At 37.3% G+C, this 22,024-nt stretch overlaps 1 protein-coding gene across 39 annotated transcripts in view; it reads right to left on the bottom strand.

Moving 5' to 3' along the window:
* The window catches only part of NALCN (sodium leak channel, non-selective), a 226,926-nt gene that overhangs the window by 7,117 nt on the left and 197,785 nt on the right, over positions 1–22,024 (bottom strand). For 24 of the 39 annotated variants that reach the window (XM_086880771.1, XM_086880779.1, XM_086880770.1 and 21 more), the window contains 16 exons: positions 19,811–19,931; positions 19,578–19,709; positions 17,736–17,903; positions 16,494–16,598; positions 15,681–15,787; positions 13,634–13,754; positions 13,449–13,547; positions 9,907–10,000; positions 9,267–9,373; positions 8,797–8,871; positions 5,946–6,065; positions 4,879–4,947; positions 2,577–2,725; positions 1,803–1,896; positions 879–1,011; positions 245–360 (listed from right to left, as the gene is read on the bottom strand). In XM_086880771.1, the coding sequence (XP_086736897.1) occupies positions 245–360; positions 879–1,011; positions 1,803–1,896; positions 2,577–2,725; positions 4,879–4,947; positions 5,946–6,065; positions 8,797–8,871; positions 9,267–9,373; positions 9,907–10,000; positions 13,449–13,547; positions 13,634–13,754; positions 15,681–15,787; positions 16,494–16,598; positions 17,736–17,903; positions 19,578–19,709; positions 19,811–19,931 (1,810 nt within the window). Of the gene's footprint in view, positions 1–244; positions 361–878; positions 1,012–1,802; positions 1,897–2,576; positions 2,726–4,878; positions 4,948–5,945; positions 6,066–8,796; positions 8,872–9,266; positions 9,374–9,906; positions 10,001–13,448; positions 13,548–13,633; positions 13,755–15,680; positions 15,788–16,493; positions 16,599–17,735; positions 17,904–19,577; positions 19,710–19,810; positions 19,932–20,332; positions 20,390–22,024 lie in introns of all 39 variants that reach the window. The other 15 variants (XM_086880763.1, XM_086880762.1, XM_086880772.1 and 12 more) reach the window with 1 other exon arrangement.

Below are 22,024 nucleotides of genomic sequence, written 5' to 3'. Positions count from 1 at the left end.
TATATTTATCCTATAAATAGGTATATTTGCTTGTAAATCTGCTATCATAACCACTTCACAGAATACAGGTTTGTATTTGAAGGGCCATGAACAACAGTCAATCATGTTCACTTCTCAAATTTGAACAGTAACTGCTCAGAGAATTTTGTCAATACACTTTTTTCCCCCATATTAATGTTCAAGAAAAACTGGAAGTTTACTGTGTTTACTCTGTGCTTATTATCAAAAAATTATTATTTCTTACCTCTCTTTTGTCATCAACCATGTTCCATATAATTTGAAAATGCCTTAGATCATTATAACTTAAAAGCTGATCTTCTTCAGTTGAGTAAAACAATGAGAAATTCTCCACAATGATAGCTGAAAACCACAAGAACAAAATACACCCTAAAGAAAGCCTCTAGTTACATTGTAACCTCTAATTCTATTGTGAAAACTCCTCATTAAAAAAGGCCTGTATGCTCAGACAAGGATTTTACATAGACATAATATACTGTCTTGCCACATCAATGTTTACCATGCTTTTTAAAAGCTGTATCTTAAATGCTGATGAGATGTCTAATCTAACATCTAAGATCGATTAACTGAATTCAAATGATGTTTGAACAAAGAAGAAATAAAAGCTTAGAAAACAGTGTTCTGTAGGTCAGCTCTGCAAACAGAAAATATCTCTTTTTTCCAAAAGCTTTAATTCTAAAACTTCCTGAGATTTGGCACTCCTGTGCCAAAGAAATACTAAAAGCATTATATGCATGCAAGGTATCATTGAAGGTACAAGGTAGCCTCATACCTGAGCAGCACAACAAACTCACATCTAACATACTACATGCCAAGATGTAGTAACAGTCTTGTTGTTATTAATGCCTATTTTCACTTACCAACAAGCAAATTTAGCATGATGTATGCAATGATGACATAGAAAGAGCAGAAATACATTAGAGCACCAGCATAATTTCCACAGTCTGTTTTCCAGTAGGTGCTGTTATCCGGTGTACAAAATGGAGGCTGAACCTTCAAAACAAAATAAAATGAAGTAAAATAATAATAATAGAAAGAGGTTATTCATTTCATTGCAATCAATATAATATTTGAGACTATTATGTCTTTAAGGCTTCTCAATTAGGGAATTATACTGTGGGCATTATTGTGGACAGGTTGTTTTTCTTCCTTTAGTAGACAGAAACCAGGAAAAAGAGAGAGGTATGACAAGAAAGGCTGAGGCATGGATCTTACTACCACACAGAGGACACATTGTGCATTATGCCACTGTACAGGAACAACCTGGTGCTTTGAAGCATAGTGGTTTTCAAAATGTTTCTTCCCTGCTCATTAATTTTAAAAAGGAGAGGCATGTGATCTTCTTTGCAATGGAAAGCACAGATAAACATTTACTTGGGCAAAACATAATGATTCAAGGAGGAATTTTGAGGTCATCAAGATTATCATTCACATGGAATGAGCCAAAGAGTAGGAATGAAAGACGAGGTTAATCTGAAAAGACACCTTGCCCCAGTCAAAGCAATAATAGTGAAAAAGTGAGTTACTAAATTTCTGATTTTGAAACCATCTGTTTATGTTTGTTTTTAAATCATCTAATTGCCTAGCTCCATGAAACACTATACTGTGAGTATGTGACTGGAACTTCAATTTGTGCATCATGTTCTGAGCTTTAGTGAAAATTATTTTCCTGAAGAGATAAAGGGAAACTCAACATTCGTTGTACAAAACTAAAATACTGAAAACAGAGATGGAAGGTTATCTCTCATTTCTTGTCTACTTATCTCTGGTGGTATTGTAATTACCATGCAGTCATGCATAATTTTGTTCCAGTCTTCTCCAGTAACTATTCTGAAGAGTACAGTAATAGCCTTGCCAGCTGATGAAAAATTTGCATGTCTGTTTTAAAGAAAGAGAGAGAGATTGAGAGTGAGAGATTGTTTCACTTCCCAGAATTAAAACATTAGGCAAGAAAAAATGTTTCCATTTTCTACTGTTCTACTATTTTAAACCAAAAATAGTTACAGTATTATTGGAATCATTTATTTAAAGACTTAAGATACAATAACTGAACTCTAGCTCAGACACAGGCCTGAGTATTTCAACTCATCAGAGAGCTAAAGGAAACTCAAAGCCAGATCCCACTTCCTGTCTCCATTTTGTTTTGTAAGCCAGATGATGACTGGGAAATCTCCAGCAAAGAGCCAGTTCAAAGAATTGTCTCCTTTCTGTATCAGCCTGGTATATGGATCCTGTTCCTGGGTGATGCCAGTAAAGTGCAGTAGGTACTTTGTTTCAGCATCTTGTGGGCTAGCACAGCTCTGCCTTGAAGCATATTTCAGCTGGCATAATGAAGAACAGCTCTCAGTCTGCTCTGGGTTGGATCAGGTGTCATTTGGTCCAGTGCACAAGGACTGGAAAGATGGCTCAGTGTCTCTTATCAGAAATTCTCTTTAGAGCTCTTCAGCCAGACCTGCAGATCTGCCTGTTTTTTACCACAGATAAACTTCTCTAGCACCATGTGATTTCTTCAGGCTGTTTGAAGAACAGCCCTGTGAGGTGGGAACTCCATACTGTACCTGTTAATGTTCTCTCCATATTTCACTGTACCAAATAACACCACTCCAGCGAAAGCATAACAAAGAAGCAGTAAGAACATTCCCACTATGATGAAGAAACTTTTGTACATGCTAACAACCACAGTCAGGAGAAGCATTTTTAGTGTTACCTGCAAAGACAGAAAGAAAGCAATCCATAAGAGCATTCAGGAAAGCAAAGATAAAACGTAGAAGAGAGTTCTTGCACTTGCCATTTTGACATCAAATCCTTTAGACACATTCATAAATGGATGAGCTCAGTAAAATGGTACATTATGAGTGTGAACTGTGTGTGCTTTTTACTTGTCACAGATATGAGCATATCTTCCTCATTTACAAGGCCAAGGTGTTCCTCCCAAAAAGTATATTTAGGATAATACAGTGTAGGTTATTACAGTGATGGTACAACATAAGCTTAACTATAATATTCTAGGATCAGTATTCTTCTGAAGTATCAGCATTGAAATTGCATGAACAGTGGTGCAAAAACTACTTTGGGCTTATCTGAAAGTGATCCTAACTGTTATAAACCACAGGTACTGTGGCCTACCGAAAGGAATACTTTCATTTATAGAGAAGATTTCCTTAAGATCAGTACAGCTTTTTTAAGCTGGTAATTTCTCATGGAAGTTTGTGGAAGATCAGGGACACACCTTCCAGAAGCCTTCCAGTACCTAAGTGGGGGTGACAGGAGAGCTGGAGAAGGACTTTTTAGAAGAGCATGTAGTGACAGAACAAGGGCAAGTGGCTTTAAGCTAAAAGAGGTTAGGCTTAGATTTAATATTGGGAAGAAATTCTTCACTTTGAGGGTGGTGAGGCACTGGAGCAAGTTGCCCAAACAAGTTGTGGATGCCCCACCCCTGGAAGTGTTCAAGGACAGGTTGAATGGGGCTTTGAGTAACTTGGTCCAGTAGCAAGTGTCTCTGCCCATCATGGCAGGGGGGTTGGAATGAGATGCTCTTTAGGGTCCCTTCCAACCCAAACCATTCTGTGAGTCTATGATTCTGCAAAGTTGGCCAAAAAACACAAAATGAGAGCATAATTTTGAAAATTCCATAGGCTGTGTGTCTTGATAATAGATACTACTTTCCCATGCATGTATATTTTACATTTTACTCTTGATAAATTTATTGCCCTATATTGTCCTAAGACTCTTAAATTATTTGGATATGATGAAAAATCCCCTTTAATGGGACTGAGGGTTTCATTTTTCTTTATAATCATGCCAAATTCCTGCTGACCTTTAGCCATAACATTGCATCAGAATGGGTAAATTAGTGAAACTAATACAACTGGTAACATGAAAGTACAAATGACTAGGTTAAAACCTTGAAAAAAACATCAGAATCAATCAGAAAGCTTTGAAGGCAATCACTTGGTCTGGATGCATAGAAGAAGCAAGGACTTTTCATTTGACCTCCAAGGCTCTACAGGTTCTGTATAGTCTGATTGAAAGAAAACTTTTTATCTTTACTCAAAAAACCCTTTGACTTACTGTTCTTAACCCTGGTAACCTAGTAAAGCAGTTTTTTCATCACATTTACTTTAATATGTCAGACTTCACAGAAAATATTTGGATAGTCTAAGAAGTTCTACAGCAAGGGAATGCAGTGTCACCACTTATTAAATAAATGTGTTTGTTCTCTGCCTATGTTTATTCTGCCAGTCTACTCTCAATTACACCAGAGGAAATCCAAACACAAAAGAAATGTAAACTTGAGAAGTGACTTGCTTTGTCACCATCCCAGTATTTCCAGAATAACATCTCGGCCCAAAATTATTTTTAAATTGAATATAAATCCTTTAATGTGACAAGACATACATTGTAGAGACAAAAGACACAAACCTGCACTCTGGAAAAAGAAGCCTTTTTAAGAGACCACTGTCATAACAAGAGGAGTGCATTCAAGCACCACTACAATAGTCTTGCCGAGAAAATAAATAAAGAGCATGCCCATCACATCTCACTGGAACGGAAAGGGCTGAAAGTAGCACAGTGCATGTTCAGAGTTGTAGAGAGCATTTTTAAAAGCTGTAGTATTGCAGCTGCACTTTGTTTTCTGAAAAAATTAAGCTTTTCCAGTAACCATAGCACTTATATACAATCTGCTTAAAATCCTGACATTTTAAGGACAGCATGTAAAGTTGCAGACTGCTGTTTGATTTTTTTTGTTTTTGCCTAGAAAACAGAGCCTTACAGAATTTGCACGAGAGATGCACAGCATCTAGACTTTTAATCTATACATGAGCACTGCAATGATTGCAGTTTCTAATTTATACTTACATGCTTCCCACAAATGGAGAAAAACCTGAAGACAATTACACATGCCCCCATCATGTATGTGTATGCATTCTGGAACACAAACACAAAAGATTTAATACATGGTTCCCCAGGAATCTCTTGAACAGATTGTGTAACTGATGTTTTAGTAATGTAGGGCAGTGCCCATATGAAATAAGCAAAATCATAAACTATTAGCAACAATATGAAGAACATAAACCCAATCTCCCCACACATCAAGCCAAAAACCCTTCAGTCCTCTATTAATTATGCACATCAGGCCCAGTTTACTTGTCTAGGAAACTGCTGGATTACAGATTACAGAAACTCCCCAGGCCTACTTAGTAGCAGGGAGAAACTGTGAATGTCAGGGCAAAATGACTAGTCACACAAAGCAGGTTTTCCTTCAAACAGAACTTGGGGCAGACAAGAGACAATCCTGCAGACATTATAGGGTTGGGACTTTGACAACTTGTGACTGATGACAAGCATCAACCATCCCCTCTCCTTCCCCTGTAAACAAAGAAACCAGGAGTGTAGTCAAATTTAAAAAATTGGTGTGAAATGGAGGGAGAGCTGATTTCTTCCTGTCTCTCCTACATGTCTTGAATTAAACACTGCCCCTTAACCAAAATCAGTGATACAGAATCACTATTGGGCTTGGGAAAGTTTGTATTGTACAGCAGTTTTGAACCTATGCCTTTTTCCAGTCCTCTGCTCTTGTTTGTATTCTGTGCCTTGCTTCTTTTTTCCTTCAGGCTCGTAAGATCTTTGTTAGCAAGAGCTCTCAATCTCTTCAGTCTCCTTCCTTTTCCCACTTACATCCCTCTTAAAGACTTGTTTCCTACCACATTTACAGACTCTAACATGCATCAGTAAGATAATTTTTGCACTACATGATTGTCCGAGACAACGATTCATTTCTCTTAGCATGAAGCCTAGTTTCTTTCAGACATATTTCAGCCTTATTAAGCATTCAAAGATTTATCTGGATATATAGCAGCAATCCTTCTGCTGTTTTTTAAAGATAAATCATTTTAATCACTGGAATTGCATTTTGTATATCTTACCAGTAAGGCAAAGTGAAGTATGACCCATATAACTCCAAGAGATGTCACCAAGAGATCATACCGATTTCTTCTGCTTTGCCAGAAGCCAGAAGGTGACATGGCAATAATCTTCATTGTCACCTATGGATAAAAGAACATCTCACTTGTAATGAAGAAATGATTATTCCTTCCATTCCTTGAATAGAAGATCCTCTTCCATTCTCCAAAATGTTTGATTGGTTCATTTTATGAAATGGTTTCAAACAACAAGGGGCAGAATTAATCTCAACTAAATATTCCCATGCGGACTAACTAGATAATATTAGCTTCCCTTAGGTGGAGGAAAACTGGTACTCGTGTAATACCACAGATGACCAAGACCAAGGGATGAACAGCATTCTGAATTGTCTCTCTGTCTCCACCAAGTATCAAAGACAGAAGTGCAGCTAACTACCTCAAACTGAGTGCTTAATGTGTAGATTGCTGAGGTGAATGTGGCCTTGAAGTTAAACAAGTCATGTCTATAACATGTAGCTAAAAAAGGTAGCAGTGTCCTGTCTAACTGCCTGTAGGCAAGCTAAAATTACATAAGCACATCTGATCTCAGGAATATAATTGTGTTCTGCAGGACCTACAGTTCAAATTTATTAAAAAGCTTTCCTATATTGCAAATATTTCTCGCTTTAAGGAACACTCTGTATTCAGCACCATCTGTACCCAGCAGCATGTAAGAAAAAAAAGCTAAGAACAGTAAAGGCAGTATATTTGACAATGTACCTGGTAAAAGGCAGCTTCCAAAGTGCTTGATATTTCCAATTTAGGTAACAGGAATGCAGACAAGAAGCTCAAGAATAGATGCTAATAGTTACAGAAATAGTCACATCAGGTAACAGATACAAAAGTAGAGCGATGCATGTAGAGGGAACACCTAAGGGTTTCCCATACACAAGTCCTATTAAGTCTTTGAGCAGGTTAGGAGTTACTGTATAAAGGCTATAAATGTCAGGCATTCATTACACTATTTTTTCTATCCCTCCTTGCAACCCTGCCATTTAACATTTCTGAAAACAAAACCAGATATAAGAGGACACTAGCTTGAGGTAAAAGGCTGATTTTCCAGTTAGCTTTTTGCCTTATAATGTTTTCTGAAGCCTGAGTACAAAGTGAACAATATGGTCTCTGAATCTCTAATTACCATTTGAGTTACCTAAGGTATCTTGCCTTCAGTTACCTGAGCTGCCCTAGAGAACTGAAGATGGGTGGATGGGGCTGACATAAGACCTGTAAACAGCCATGGCCTTCTGGAGTGGCTAGTGGAGGTAACTGAATCTCACCCTTCATCTCCCTTGATCACAAGTAACAGCTTAAACACCTATTTCACATGTAGAATTTTAACATCTAGCTTCAGCTGTCCATAATCTTGAACTGAATACCACACCATGGAAATTAAAAAAAAAAATCACATCTCCCTTTCTTCTGTCATCATCAGTGTGGTAAAAAAAGTGAAATCTTTGAAATTCTTCCTGTTTTCTATACCACATATATATGATTTGAGCAGTAGAGGTTTAAGGCTGAATCAGGAGTTAGACTGGACACAGGGCCATCAGCTATGCAGAAAACAGACTCTGTGACCGGACTGTGCTGCATTAAGGAAGCTCCTGGGCAGGAAGCTGCTTCCTCTCTCTATAAATTGTGTGCACTCACAGTGTGATAGCTTGCCTGTTGAGACAGTCAACAAATTTTTCTTGGCTCTGACAAAGTTCCTTTGAAATTCTAGAAGTGTATTTGTTTCCCCTGGCAGTACAGGAGAAAAAAGTATTTCCAAAGACATAGTTACTAGGTAAATTAAAACCTGCCTGTGTATTGCACAAATAAAACTTTTCTGTGTTTGCTCAGTCTCTCCAGAGACACTGATTTCTCCTGGGTAGGGAAAAAAGAAGCAACAACATGGACATACTCTAGCTACAGCTGCTACAAGGTATTTACTTCATTGTTTATTCATCACTACTGGCAAAACCTATCAATGGAACATAAGAACTGTCAGATTGGATTAGAGCAGTGGGAAACGTAGTCTACTATCCTGTTTCTGATAGTGGTCAGTATCAGCTATTCAGAAGGGACTGATAAGAAAAGTAGTCAACCAAAAACTTATAAAGAATTATGTACTATCCTAACCACAGAGGAAGCATCTTCTTTATTGTTAAATCAATATCCTAACACATTAAAAAAGTATGTTTTTCAAAATGTGTTTAAATCACTAGATTCTAGTCTTATGAAAATAGGCTAAATACACCTTGCAGAGATTGTAATAACAATATTCTCGTAGATTGAGAACTGCCACCATATTGAAGCCAGACTTGTGCAGCAAAAGATAGACAATACTGGAGCTAGGGAGTAGCTTATTAAAAGATACTGAAATGAAATATGATATTTAAAACAAAAAAAAGGTGAGAGAGGTTTGATTTTGTCACAGGTACAGAATAGTGGGGATTATTAATAGATTAGGCAAAACATAAATGAATGAAGCAGAACTGTGAGAACACAGACCTTCTGTTGTATGGATGGAATGTAACATTATATGTTCTGCAAGAAAAGGGTTCACTGGGTTCACCAAAACACAGTTAAATACTCAGACTTGAATATATATGAAAAGACACAAAGCTCAATGTTGTAGAGAAGTATGACTCTAATACATTAAAAATTTCTTCTCACAACACATGCTTAAAGACAAGTGACATGGAGAGCCCTGAATGTACACATTTAGAAATAAACACCCTAGTGAAGAATGAGAAGCATCCCTAAAGACAAAATGAAATATATACATATATATACAAGTCTTAATCTCAAGAAGTCATAAAATATATTACTTTACCTCAAGGACAAAAATGAAGGTGAAAACAACAGACATTGTTGCTAAAGGCACGGTCACTGGATCTGCAGCATCCCACTGAAAAGCAAGGATAATTCATTTATAGAAGAATAGCTGTTAAACAGAATAAATGCCTCCTCATTGCCTTAACTTGAGGATTTTACTAATGAATAAATTTCACTTTAAAGTATACTCGGACAAGAATGGCATCTTGCTGTACTATTCTCTCAGATTTACAGTTTAACTAGAAATTAAAAATAGTGGACCAGACTACAAAAAGGCAGAAATTGACTGAGTTCCACAAGTTACAAATAATCTACAGTGATCTATGCCAACTGAGATTGCTGCACCTAGAAATCAAATTTCCTTGCATTCATCACACTAATGGCTCAATTGATCATTAATTGGTGTTAGGAAATGTGCAAACACATGCTGTACTACTGTAATGAAGTGCTTAAAAGAAACACAATTACCTTAACTGATAACAACACAGACTGGGCCAGAACTAGTACAGCAATAGTCCTCTTAAAAAATGGATGCTGAGTTATATCATACATCTTCGCTCTAAAGCCATCGTTATCTGTAAAAGAAAGAGTTTGAGGAGGAGAGTTAAAATACGCAATAACATTTCCCCCTGATTTCTTGACATATTTTCCATGTCCATTAGAGACAAAATAATCCTTTCCCATTTTCAAAATACATTTCTAATTTTCTTCCACAATTTTCCATATCAAATAGGGCTTCTGAACATATAATTTCACATACTGAACACCAGTGTTGCATGAAAGCTTCGGTACTTTTAGGGCAAGTATATCATTCAACTGCTGTCAGGTTAATACATTCCATTCATATCATTACAGCCAACTGCAAATATTTTTCATTTAGAAATTCATTTTTTCATTAAGGCTTATCTTAAAACCATCGAAGCACAACCTTTTTTGGGTTGATTTTAATAGCCTTATGGAGAGATCTGTAGTTGGAGCCTGTTTCCACATTAACTTATGCACAACCTCCTAGTGGCCTCACGATTACAGTTTTAATTTGAATCGCAGACTCCTGGGGAATTACGAACACTAGGGCTCAACATGAATAAAATCAAAATATCTTTGATACCCGGACGAGGTGGGAGATGAAGAGGTTGTGCTATCTTCAGTCTGCTTTTCAGATCTTCCCATCGTCTCTGATCTACAGTCAGCAAAGCTGTCCCCTTAATAAACAAAGAGAAGCATATAAAGCTTTTGTCATTTAACAGCACTGCAACATGAAAACAACATTCTCTTTGGTGCCTGAAATAAAGTTACACACACAACTTCCCTTAAATAACACACAGCTTAGGGAAAGGAGTCTGAAGTATCAGCTATTACTCAAGAGGATTTCTGGATGCATTAGCTGTGAGTTTCTGGGACTCAACTCAGCGGGCACAGTTGCTGCTCTTTGTAGCAGCAGCCCAGTGTGGGCAAAGAAACACTGCAGGAGGTCTTCCATTTGACTGAACACCATTTGCCAGGAAGCAGAGTGGTGGATTTTTTCTGGATTTTGCAGCAGAAAATCCTATGGCTTGCTAGTGCCACTAGTTTCTTCAGGGAAGGAGCCCTCCAGGAGACCACTGCTGCTCTCCACAGCTCTTCTGCTTGGGGTGTAATTGAAATAAAATAATACTATGCTATGAATCTACAAGAGCTCTCCACTGAGAAAGCACAAAGAGAGGTGAAGACATACTTTTAGAGTGGATGGTGGTAGCTAGTAATGTGTATAAATGTTCAAGTAACATAGAAAACTTCAAACAGAATTCAACATTATCTAAAAGTGACCTTCAAAACAAAATGAGTTCCATATGACTTTAGAGAACTGTAAAATCTCACAGAAGGATTCTAGAGTTACAAAAACAAAGGAGACCTTTTCAAGGTAAATGTTAAAAAGCCTGTCTCCCAGACACTTGGTTCCTGTCCCTGTCAGAAAGGAGCTGCACTGAGCTGGGTGAGGGCTGGTATGGTCTTTGCCCTTACCTGGGCATTGGCTTGTCTAGATGCTGAAACTGTGGCTAGCTGTTCATCTGGTAAGGTCAGGACTTCTCCCTCTCAGTGAAAATAATCTCTTTATGGAGTTGTGTCTCTAGATGGTACCCTGGGAAGAGGTGCCTCCCAACACAATGTGGACAAAGTGACCGATGTAAAGATGCTGACTACTCCTGTCAGGCCCAAACGGCACCATTTAGAAACACTTAGATTAAAAGGCAACACATTCACCCTAAGGAGTGTGTCTGGCATATATTGCTGGGAGAGCCTTCACTGCAAAGAAGAAAAAAGGTGGCAAAAAAGTGGACTTTTGTAAGATGTAGTGGTGCCAAATTACTTTGTTGCTCAGGAACTGCCAGTTCCACAAGCAGGATCATCATAAGGGAACCATAGAGCAGAGCACTGAGAGCAGGTCGAGGGTTGGAGGAGCTGTGCTTGCATTTGGACTTCAGCTCAAAGTACCAGGTAATATTTGAGTCCTTCACATCTTCACTGCTGACTGAACTCCTGGCACTTGGGAGCTGTGACAAGTGATAGTTGGGGATTGAAATGGGATTGGGGGTTGGAATAATTTGGGATATTGCCCTGTCACTGGGACAGCAAATGACAGAGTCCAGAACTTGCTGTGGTACTTCCCAGTCTAATGTTTCCACACTTGCAGTTCCAACAGCTCATACAAAAAAATAGAGAATATTTGAAATGATCATATTTTTTTTTTCTTTTTAGAAAATTGTTTGTTCTCATGTAAAATAGTTTGTTCAGTAATTGTCCAACTCTGATCCTCATCAACAACGCCTGTAATTGTTCTAACCATACATCAGCCATGAAATTTCTAAAGAAAATATCTACTTTAAACACTAATACATTGGTCAAGTAACTAGTTTTAAGAAAATGTGACCAAACCTTACACTGTGAATTGTTTTGCTCTCTACTTTCTGGGATAGTTGTCAGACATCTCTCTCTCTATATTTTTTTAGTTTCTGGACATTTCTTCAGTCTACTTGAATATTAATTGGGCTGAAACTCTTGTCCACTTAATTAACATTAACCTTTCCAACTCAAATCTGAAAACATTTTCTTTTCTCTTTAGTAAATACATAAAAAGCAACAAGTAGTCATGAAAAAGGAAAGAAAAACAAGCGTTACATGACACTTCAGGTTACTAAGAAACAACTGAAGAAACTGAACCGGAAGATATAAAAGATTTATACTTGAAGTATCATGTGAATTCTATAGGAATATTGCCTGATGTGCCTGATCAGTACAATTTACAGGGAACTGTTACTAGTGAGCAAGGACAAAAAGCATAAAGCTTTCTGTAGTCATCTGTGTATTGAAAAATTTGAAGGAAAAGTAATATTGCACAGCTGAACAAAAAGTGACAAAAGCATCTACAAAAATCCAGTGGAGTTCTCATACTGTAGAAATTTCAGCTTTGTTAATTCACAGCCAAAATTTAGAGAATAAGAAAAGAAATTATTGGTACATTCCTCCTTGTTCCCTAGAGTAGATAAATTTTATCAGGAATGACTGCACTTCATCTTACCAAAATTACACCAATGTTATGCAAACATAAAAAATAGCTTCAGAACACTAGAGGTTATAGGCTATTTATTTGTCTCACAATCTGCTTGATCCCATTTCGTGATGCCTTGCTTGCCCACATTAATGCACAGTAACGTGCAGCTCGGCTCCCTTCCTGAAGGAGTCAAGTGGTTTCTCTGATGGACAAACTCAATGGTGGTGGTTTCTACTGGGCTCAGGTCAGGGTCATAGCCAGCACCCAGCTCCAGCACAAGCACGCTGGGCTGTCACACATCTCCACAAGCTATAGTGTGTAATCATCCTTTCCCTTCAGAGGCACGAGTGGTAAAAGTATCATATCTCATTATTTTTGTGACTTTGAACTGGAAGATGAAAAAAATTAATAATTTTGTCTTGATGCCTCAGAGGCACCATAAGAGGCTCAGAAAAAACCCTCAGACTAAAGGTTGTGCAGTGTGTGTGCAGCAGTCCCATTCAGAGGATTCTATCTTTTAACAAGTGTAGACATGAGCTCTGAAACAGTTCCCCTGAGGGCAGGTTTTTCTGCTTTTCAAAGTAATCCAAAAAGCCCATGTGAGCTTGCCTAGAATACTAGCTACATTTTTATTTGAGTGATGGACAATTATTTTTACAATGTACCCTGTGGTTTGTAAAGAAAAAGCCACACAGCTTTACTTTGGATCTGAAATACTGCAATGGCAGGGTTCTAGAGTAGCAACGCAGGCAAGAATAACACATCTTTTTATCTGCCACCACATGTATGCCTGCATGAAACTAACCAGAACCTGTAAATACGTAGTGCTTTATGTTCAATCTCCATCTAGCAGCACAGCTGCACTAGAAATAAACTCTAACAGCTTTGATAGAGTGTGTGATGGATTGCTGCCATCACAGGCTTCAAATTTCTAGCAAGTATGGATCGGGTGTACCTGAAGCCATATTTGCAGTCTTGCAAAATGTAAGACTGGTAAGCCAGTACTAAAGGCAGCCTTACCAGGTTATGTAGGCAGTGCAATACCAGTTTCAGGTTTCTCACAGAGCCACTTCTACATCCAATCAACCCTCTCACTCAGAATAAACCACCTCACTTAGTACCTTGTTTTCATTAAAATTGGCGATGACAACTCCAACAAAAAGGGTCAGTCCAATCATGCAGCCAAGGAACACAAAAACATGGATGTAGATTCCATGGATCTGAATAGACAAAAATAAGATTAATAGTTAAAAAAACCCCATCGTTATTTGTTGTAAAATTCAAAGAATCTGATGTGTTTCCTTACCGGCCCAACACGATGAATAATAACATCTCTGACTTCCACCCAGCCTTTTAATGACAGAACTTCAAATAGTGCCAGCATTGCATTGCCCACATTGTCAAAATTAAAATTCCGAGGATTTGCCCTGAAATGCAGTACACAAATAGGTGTAACCAGCAACATTTAAATACCTTGCAAAGTTGGGGTGAAAGGCTCTGAAACATAGAAAAGTTCCATATCAAGAATAAGAAAACAATAGTGACAGCAATAAATATGTAAAAATAATTTTTTAGATCCCTATGTATGTTTTATTTTCTTACTCAGAATCTGACTCACAGCAATAAAGCTTAAAACATGTTCAAGGCCAGGCTGGATGGGGCTTTGAGCAACCTGGTGTAGTGCAAGGTGTCCCTGTTCATGGCAGGAGGGGTTGAAACCAGAGAATCTTTAAGATTCCTTCCAACCCAAACCATTCTATGACTCTATGTTGCTGCATCTTAAAGCTTTTGCCAATGAAATAAGAAAAATACATCATTCATGGAAAAAATTGATCTGATGGCAATGGCCAGATTCTAAAATAAATTTACCTGTAGGAAATAATTCTCTAACCGCCATAAATGAATCGGACTCCATGGTGAGCGAGATTGTTTAGAAAATATGTTCCCTACTTCATTATCGTGAGGAACTGATAGCTTAAAGCCAAACTTACTGAGAGGACACCACATCTTCTTGGCTTTCCTATACCATGTGCTCCATCCTTTTTTATCAGTTGAGATTCAAGAGAATGTTTCCAGTGGAAGATTAAAAGTATTCTCTTTGGGCTAAGTTAGCACATTGCCCTGTCTCTACAATCCAAGCCAGATAATCCAAGGAGCGCAATGACTTTTCAACAGTTTATAAGGTAAATAGTTGTACTCCAGAAGAGTTATTAAGTGCTTGGTGCTTCTTAAATCCAACCATTCAGTGAAAAGAGAGCTCTCAGATGGAGATACTTCTTTTTAATGCAGTCCTTATACTGACATCTGGCTCTTGAAAATCTGGCCTAACAGCCAACAGGTGGTATAAATGTCTTTGTGGTAAAACATTTTTCTGAAATAACAAAACATTCCCCAAAGTTTACAGTTATGCTGATTAAGACAATTTTTGCTTATTTCTGGATCAAGCTGAACAGGATTGAATTTGCTTACTTGAGGAAGAATTTCTCTGAAGCATATAGAAACAAAGACTTCTGCAGATGTCAGAATTTCACTGGCTGTTCAAATCACAGCATACTATTTCATTAGCGTAGGGTGCCTCTGAATCTACCACTGCTGGTACATTCTTTATCCAGACACATGGCCAATTAAAATAATCATGGCTGTTAAGTTAATTTTGCAAAATGCCAACCAAGTGAAAAATATAAACAATTAAAAAAATTGAGTTTTGCCTGTTCAGGTGTTGGGAAATATTTAATGGACCTTATTAGAATACTAATAAAAAACATACATTAACTTTTAAATAAATTTTACTGCACTTCTGTACCACACAGACCACAAGGATTCCCTACACTGGAAAAAGAAAGAAACTGCTAGCTGGCATGGTACATGGTCATAGAAGAGAAAGGCTGTTTTTAGACATGATATAATAATTTGTTTTTATGGGTAGCTGTAGGCAGGTTGATTTCCATTTCTTTTCCTTCCCATCTTCTGCTATTTATTCTTAGGCTCTATTGTTGCTTTATGGCTCTCAGGTTGCCTTCACAATAGTACTAAAGAATAACTAAGTGATGATACTTTTCAAGAAAGTAACTCCCACTGTAATAATAATAATAACCAAATCAAATCTAATTCCTATTCAGGTTCAGTACCTAGAGGGGCTTATTTTTCTTTCTGTTTTATGAAGTGGAGTTTAAGTCTGTAAAATTTAATATATCTGTCTTTTTACTAAATATACCAGAATTTTTACTCTTAGTATCATTTGAATTACAATAAAACCCCTCCATCAGTAATTTAATGTCATCACATTTGAGCCATTTTTTCTACACCAACAGTTGCACTTTTGAAGAAACATAGGCCAAAGTGTAGCAACTCACCAGACTCGTGGCACCCAAAATCCAGGCTTTTTCTCTCCAGGTCTTAACTTTAAATTGAGATTTTTGGAAACACTTACATTTATTCTGAAGATGCCATGACAATCTTCCTATAGTGAAATAAACCACAGCCCAAGATTAAACAGAAGCCTGTGAGAAATGCTGACATGCCAGCATAAACAGCACATTTGCCATGATGGGAAAAAATGAAAGGTTATTTATATGTCAGCGATTAATAGTTGTGGACCTTTACCTAAATGAAAAATGCATCTTAGTCAGTGTTCCATATACCATTTTCCTTCTGGACTGACAGAGCTTTTCAATTGGCAAGACAATGTAGCCTTTCACCTCTTTCCTAAAGACCACTGCTCTCTTTAGGTCATGATGATATTTCTCTAAATGGAGAAAGAAACACAGATAACTTTCTCCATGTAACCCACATGGTGTCCCCAATGATTTGGACCTTTAGCAGTCTAACCTGTTTTTCAGTTGTGGATCTGGGAATGCAAAGGTGGTATTTTCCATGATTAATTCCATGTGCTATCCAGTCCTTTGCAAATAACATGGCATTCATTTGACAACTTTTTTTTAAGACAGACCCCAATATTTAGACCTGCTTTACTTGGAAACCCCTGCTTTATATGGAAACCCATCCTTACCCTCATTTGCTGACTCCTTAATCACCTTTCCCTCCATTATCCTACTTCTGAACAATAAAGTGCCCGAGATCTCAGTTTTTCATGTGAGAGTTCTTTCCCCAGCAGGCAAAAAATGGCACAACATACCATTATTTGGAAGCAGAAAAGCAGTTCTTACCCTAGAGATGATGTGAGGGTCATTGCATTTAGCCAGTTTTCCAGCAAATAGCTGCACTCCAAAGCTTGCAAAAACAAGCATTAATGTCAGCAGAAGAATAGAAACCTGTAAAGATGAAGTTGGACTTGTCAAGCTCCTCTTCTGCAGACTTGAGAAAGGGGGTCAGATCCCTTGGTGAACTGCAGGGAGGATCATTTTGTGGTATAAACCTAGAGATACAGCTTTTGTGACAGACATGTTTCTTTAGGTCCTGGTCCAGTAACCAGGTGCTGCGTTATCTTTATCTTATTTTAAACACAGGATCTAAGAATTGCAGATAAGGATAAAAGCTTTCTTGTGCTCAGTGTACCACCTTGCTAAATTCTGTATGCATAAGAATTGCAAACTCACTTTAAATAAACTGTTTGAGTGCTTGCATATGTGCTGCTTTTGTTTTGCTGATTCAGTCTAATTAATCTGATTAAGCCATTGTAAGATATTTAATTCCAGGATAGCTCCAATAAAGATAAGCATGAGCAAATTAAGATGTAAATGTCTTAAATAGAATACAGTATTTATGAAATGCCAAGTAGCTTCATACTTTTTGTCCTTGCTCTGTTACTGTCTGTAAATATTTTGTAGCTTAGTGTTTTATAACAACCTGACCTAATAAAACCTTCTGTTAAGGAATAAGATGGCTCTTGCTTAAACTGACCAATATCACATAGGATCCCAAGACAACAAACTGTGTCTGATCAAGCAATCACAGACTCCATTGTTGTTCTTATTACTATAAGGATGGCCATGATCATTATAATAACTACAATGACATAAGAAAGAGATCCAGATCTGTGATGAACAGCTGTATTGTTTTTGGCTGCCTCTCAAAAAGCTTGAAGGTAGAGACCTGCAGCTCAGAAGCCAGGTTTGCAGAGCTGCCATACACTACTTTTCATCTTCCTTGACCAACTAGAACTGTGTAAAAGGGATAGATTTTTTTCAGTAGTCCTCCTATGTAATTATGATTAAAAGTTTACTAAAGAAGTAATATAATTTCTAAAAGAATTATTACTACAGCTTTACTCAGTATGAGTTACTTATATTCTAATTTTTAGCTTGTGTGGTCATCAGCAGTGATACCTCAATGAAAAGTAAACAGACAACAATGGCAAAAAGAATAAAAAACATGAATTTTATATCAAACTGTTACCTTATATTCATATATTCATATATTTTCACAAGAAAAAAATAATTGGCACATACCAAAAAGATTTCCTTAAAGCCACTAAACAGCTCTCGCACGACTTTCCTCATCTGAGGGACCAGTTTGAAAATTCGAAGAGGTCGAAGGCAGCGGAGCACCATTAAGAGCTGAGCTCCGGATTTGGCAGGGACGTTCTGAGGCATCCAGCAGAGGAATATCAAGCTCACCTGGAGGTGGCAGGATAGGAAGAGGCAAAGAAAGGTCAGGCTTACAATTTCTTACTTGGCATAGACACAGGACAGAAGGTCAATGAACACTTCTTTACCTTACAGGAAAGAATAAGGCAAGATAGCATCTAATTTAGGAAAAGGGCTTAGATCTCTTATGTCCTGGCTTATTGTCCTAAATAAAGGGCACCAGCTTGTCTTTGTCTCCCCCTTTGACTAAAAATCTATTTTATATACTTAAATGGAATATTTCCAAAAGGTGAAATCAATTTGGCTGATTCAAAACAGGAACACAAACTATATTCTTGGAGCAGAAAGCATTATTTCTGTCCCTCCTTCTCATTTCAGAGATTCTACCCTGGAACAGAGAAATCCTCACCTGGAAAGTCTGTTAACAGTTTTCCTGACAGTTTTTCCTACCACTTTGTTACAGACATAAGTGGTTTTGTCACCATGTGGTTTCACTATACGAATGTTATGTTTTTGGAAGTGTTTTCAAACAGCATAGTTGTGTTATGTAGCCTGGACAATCTGTGACAAATGGTTATTGATTTAACATCTCTTAAGTGCTTCTTTTTTTTTAAAAGCCAGTGTTATCACAGGGGGACAGAGGTGAGAGTATTACAAAGAAGTGCACAAAAAATGAAGAATCAAGATGATATTACCAATTATTTAAAACTTGATATAATTTGTTTAAAAAACAGTGATAAAAGGCAGCCACCCCAGAAAAACAAACAGATTTGACAGCACTTCTGACTTTCTTCCACAGTCGCTTAAGATCATCACAGTCACATTTGGAATATCCAAACTACACCACCTAAATATTTCCTTCAGAAAAGCACAGGGATTCAGAGAAATTTCAAGAAACTAAAGCACATGAGAATTATGCATACTACAGTAGGAGTTTTGTACAAGTATGCATATTTTTATTTATGCTAACAATAGAATCTTTGATACAAATTGATCGTGACAAATTTTATGCAGCCCATCTGCCTTGTGGATTAATCTCTGAAAGATTTAATCTAAATCCATCAAAGACGTTTTTCTCAGTAATTTCTTCAGTTAGAAAATATTTCATACTCTATTATACTGAGCACTGGTTTTGACACATTCTGTGGTGTTTACTGTCATATGTGAAGAGGAAATGGACACCCTTCTCTTGTATTTTAATGGAATGCAAGAGATTTCCCAGAAAATGTTTAGAACTCTTGAGAAACTTTTTTCCCTGACAACCACCATTGATAGATATGGGATATAGGTTTTTTTACTTTCTACTATAGCAACACCAGCAACAAAGACGTACCCTCTGTGAAATGGTAAAGGCTTTTGAAAAACCTTCAATAAAGTAGGAATACTCTTGAGAGGGGAAAAAACAATTAATATCTATGAAACATGTAAAATTAAGATTCTCCTGCATAAAAATGAAGCAAGGTCAGAGTTCTCGAGTCTACTCTGAAGGAATATCAGATCTGATACTGAAAACATATCAGCAAATAAAGAACTAAAAGGGGCCATACAATGACCCCACACTAAATTGCAGGGTGTTCATCACATCTCTGTATCACTACTGCTTATGTATCAGGGTACAGAGCCAAGTTTTTTTCCACACCTCTAAACATTTATATAACCAAATATATCAGAATTAATATATATTACATAAATATCCAAACTTACAAGATATATAAATATGTCCATAACTCCTCCAAAGTCCCTAATGACAGCTGTTGGTGTAAAGAATAAGCCATCTGCCATAATCTTCAGATTAAGCTCAATGCTCATGAATATTACAAAAACATATTCAGCAATCTGAAAACAAAAGCAGAGAACAACCATAATTTAGGAATAGGCAGTGAAGAAAAGCAAGGTGACTGTGGTTCAATAATTGTAAAACAATTCAGTGGCAGTACCTGGAGTGTTGGAGCATGCATAACTCTTCTAAAAGGGGATTCGAACATCATGGAAATGCAGGAGCATATTGTAACAATGATCATGACCCAGTCCAGGTAAGTAACCAAACCCAGCAAGTCACTGTGAACAACATATAAGGAAATGCCATTACAGGAATGCCCTTAGCTCTGTGTACTTGCATTGTGCCTACACTACAGTTAAGTGCTTTCCTATGAAAAATAAATTGAGCTGAGAAGTGTCAAAGATTTCAGTATTTCAGAAATGCATAGTAAAACTAGAGAAGTTGCATGCAAGTGAAGAAGAAAAGTCTGATCAAAAAATTCTGTTCCTGTTCATCCTTCTCTCCAGACAGCTCCATGGAAAGAAAAACCTTTTTTGGAAAAAAAATGAAAAAAAAAAAGGGAAAAAAAAAAAGACATACACATGTGCATGCACATTTACACACATCCATGCAAGTGTGTGCACACACACTTATACTGCAGGCTTATCAGACCAAGCAAAGTTACTTTTGCAGTCCTTACTAAAGCTGATGGTATTTGGTATTTTTCACAGCTCCAGTAACAGGATCTGTTTTAGAACTATAAAAAGAAGAAAAGATAGTCATTTACATTTTATTTTAGTCAGCATTATAATTATACCATGCATTCATCAATTCAAAGTAATTTCTGTCCAAAATCAAGGCTCCATTTTATGCTGTCTTTATTTTAAATGTCTGTATAAGTTTCATTTAATTCTATGCAATTAGATATTATAAACACAGCTAGGATCACTTTAACTCATTGCATACCTGTAATTCCTCTAAGATTCTGTGAACTGACAGGTTTTTTTGGGTCTTGATTTTGTAAATAAGGATTTAATCTTGTAACTTTCTTGTGAAAAAGGTTTATAACCTGCTACTGAATATTAGGTACCAAAATACTCTTTACAATTACTTCAAAACTTCTTGGACCGTGGCTGGATGAGGCTCTGAGCAACCTGGCCTAGTGAAAAGTGTCCCTGTCCAAGGCAGAGGTGTTGGAACTAGATGATCCTTAAGGCCCCTTGCATCTGAAACCACTCTATGATTTTGTGATCATATGATATGTGATATTATATGATATCCTCAGTTAACACACACACAAACACACACAAACACACACACACGAAGGTCCTCCTTCCACAAGCTCTATGTCTTTTATTACTTCTTTAATATTTTTCTGATTAATATTTTTCGATTGTCTGTATCTGAATTTTCCCATGTAATCGGATATGGCTCCACCTGCCATATCCAAACACCCACCATTGGGCAGTCAGAGAGTGGGAACTACTCTATAAGTAATATGCACATATCTAGGTGACATGAGTTAAGTTCCTGCTGCAGCAATTTATCAATTTCATACAAAGCAGAATGACTGCTGTGGGAGAAGCTACAAGAATACTTTCCAAGAAGCCTTCCCTGACCCACTGGTTTTAGGCACTTGTCTTCCAACTCCCGTAGGAAATCATGTCAAGACAGGATCTGCACTGACATATCCTATATTTCATTGGAGGGCTCTAGCCATTGGGATGTGAAATTGCCATTACTTCCTTGCTAAGCTTAAAGTGGAAAATGGACTGAACAGACTTGAGGAATCACCACCAGAGAGATATCACGGTTATGAATTACAGGAATGCACAAGACACAGGGAGAACAAGAAACATCTTCCATAGGCCAGGTTCAGCCACTTACACCAGTAAGCACACAGAACACACTGGATTAGGTGCCTTCCCACTCAATCCACAGACTTTTGCTTCTTAAACTAATGCCTCTCCCTACATTGTACATAGCAGCATTCTTCAGCCTTTTTTTTGTTAGAAGAAAATATGTATCCTTTTAGTTTGAAAATGATACCGGGAATATCTTACTTGGTAAGCTAGATGGAACAACAAATAAAGCAGGAGGGATTTAAGTAAATTTAAAAAAACAACCAAAAAAACTTTAAGAAAATCAGTTTATTCTTATAATTGCAAACATTTTATTTAAACTGTTTTAATATGAATATCCTGTTACCACTGGGCACTCAACAATGCTAAGTGGTACTGACAAGTACTTGCTAAGGGGATTTGATTGACTGTGTTTTGTTTTTCTGTTTTAATTTGCAACTGCTTCATGGACCAGTGCACCACAATCAAGTTAGCAGCTGCATAGAAAAGTGGTGACGTAGCTCAAGGACATGTCTGTAAAAAGGTGGCAG

Source organism: Cyanistes caeruleus, chromosome 3, assembly GCF_971803275.1.
Source record: "Cyanistes caeruleus chromosome 3, bCyaCae1.hap1.1, whole genome shotgun sequence".
NCBI lineage: Eukaryota > Metazoa > Chordata > Aves > Passeriformes > Paridae > Cyanistes > Cyanistes caeruleus.
The sequence above is the reverse complement of the archived record's forward strand: the minus strand, read 5'-3'. Positions and strand labels throughout refer to the sequence as shown.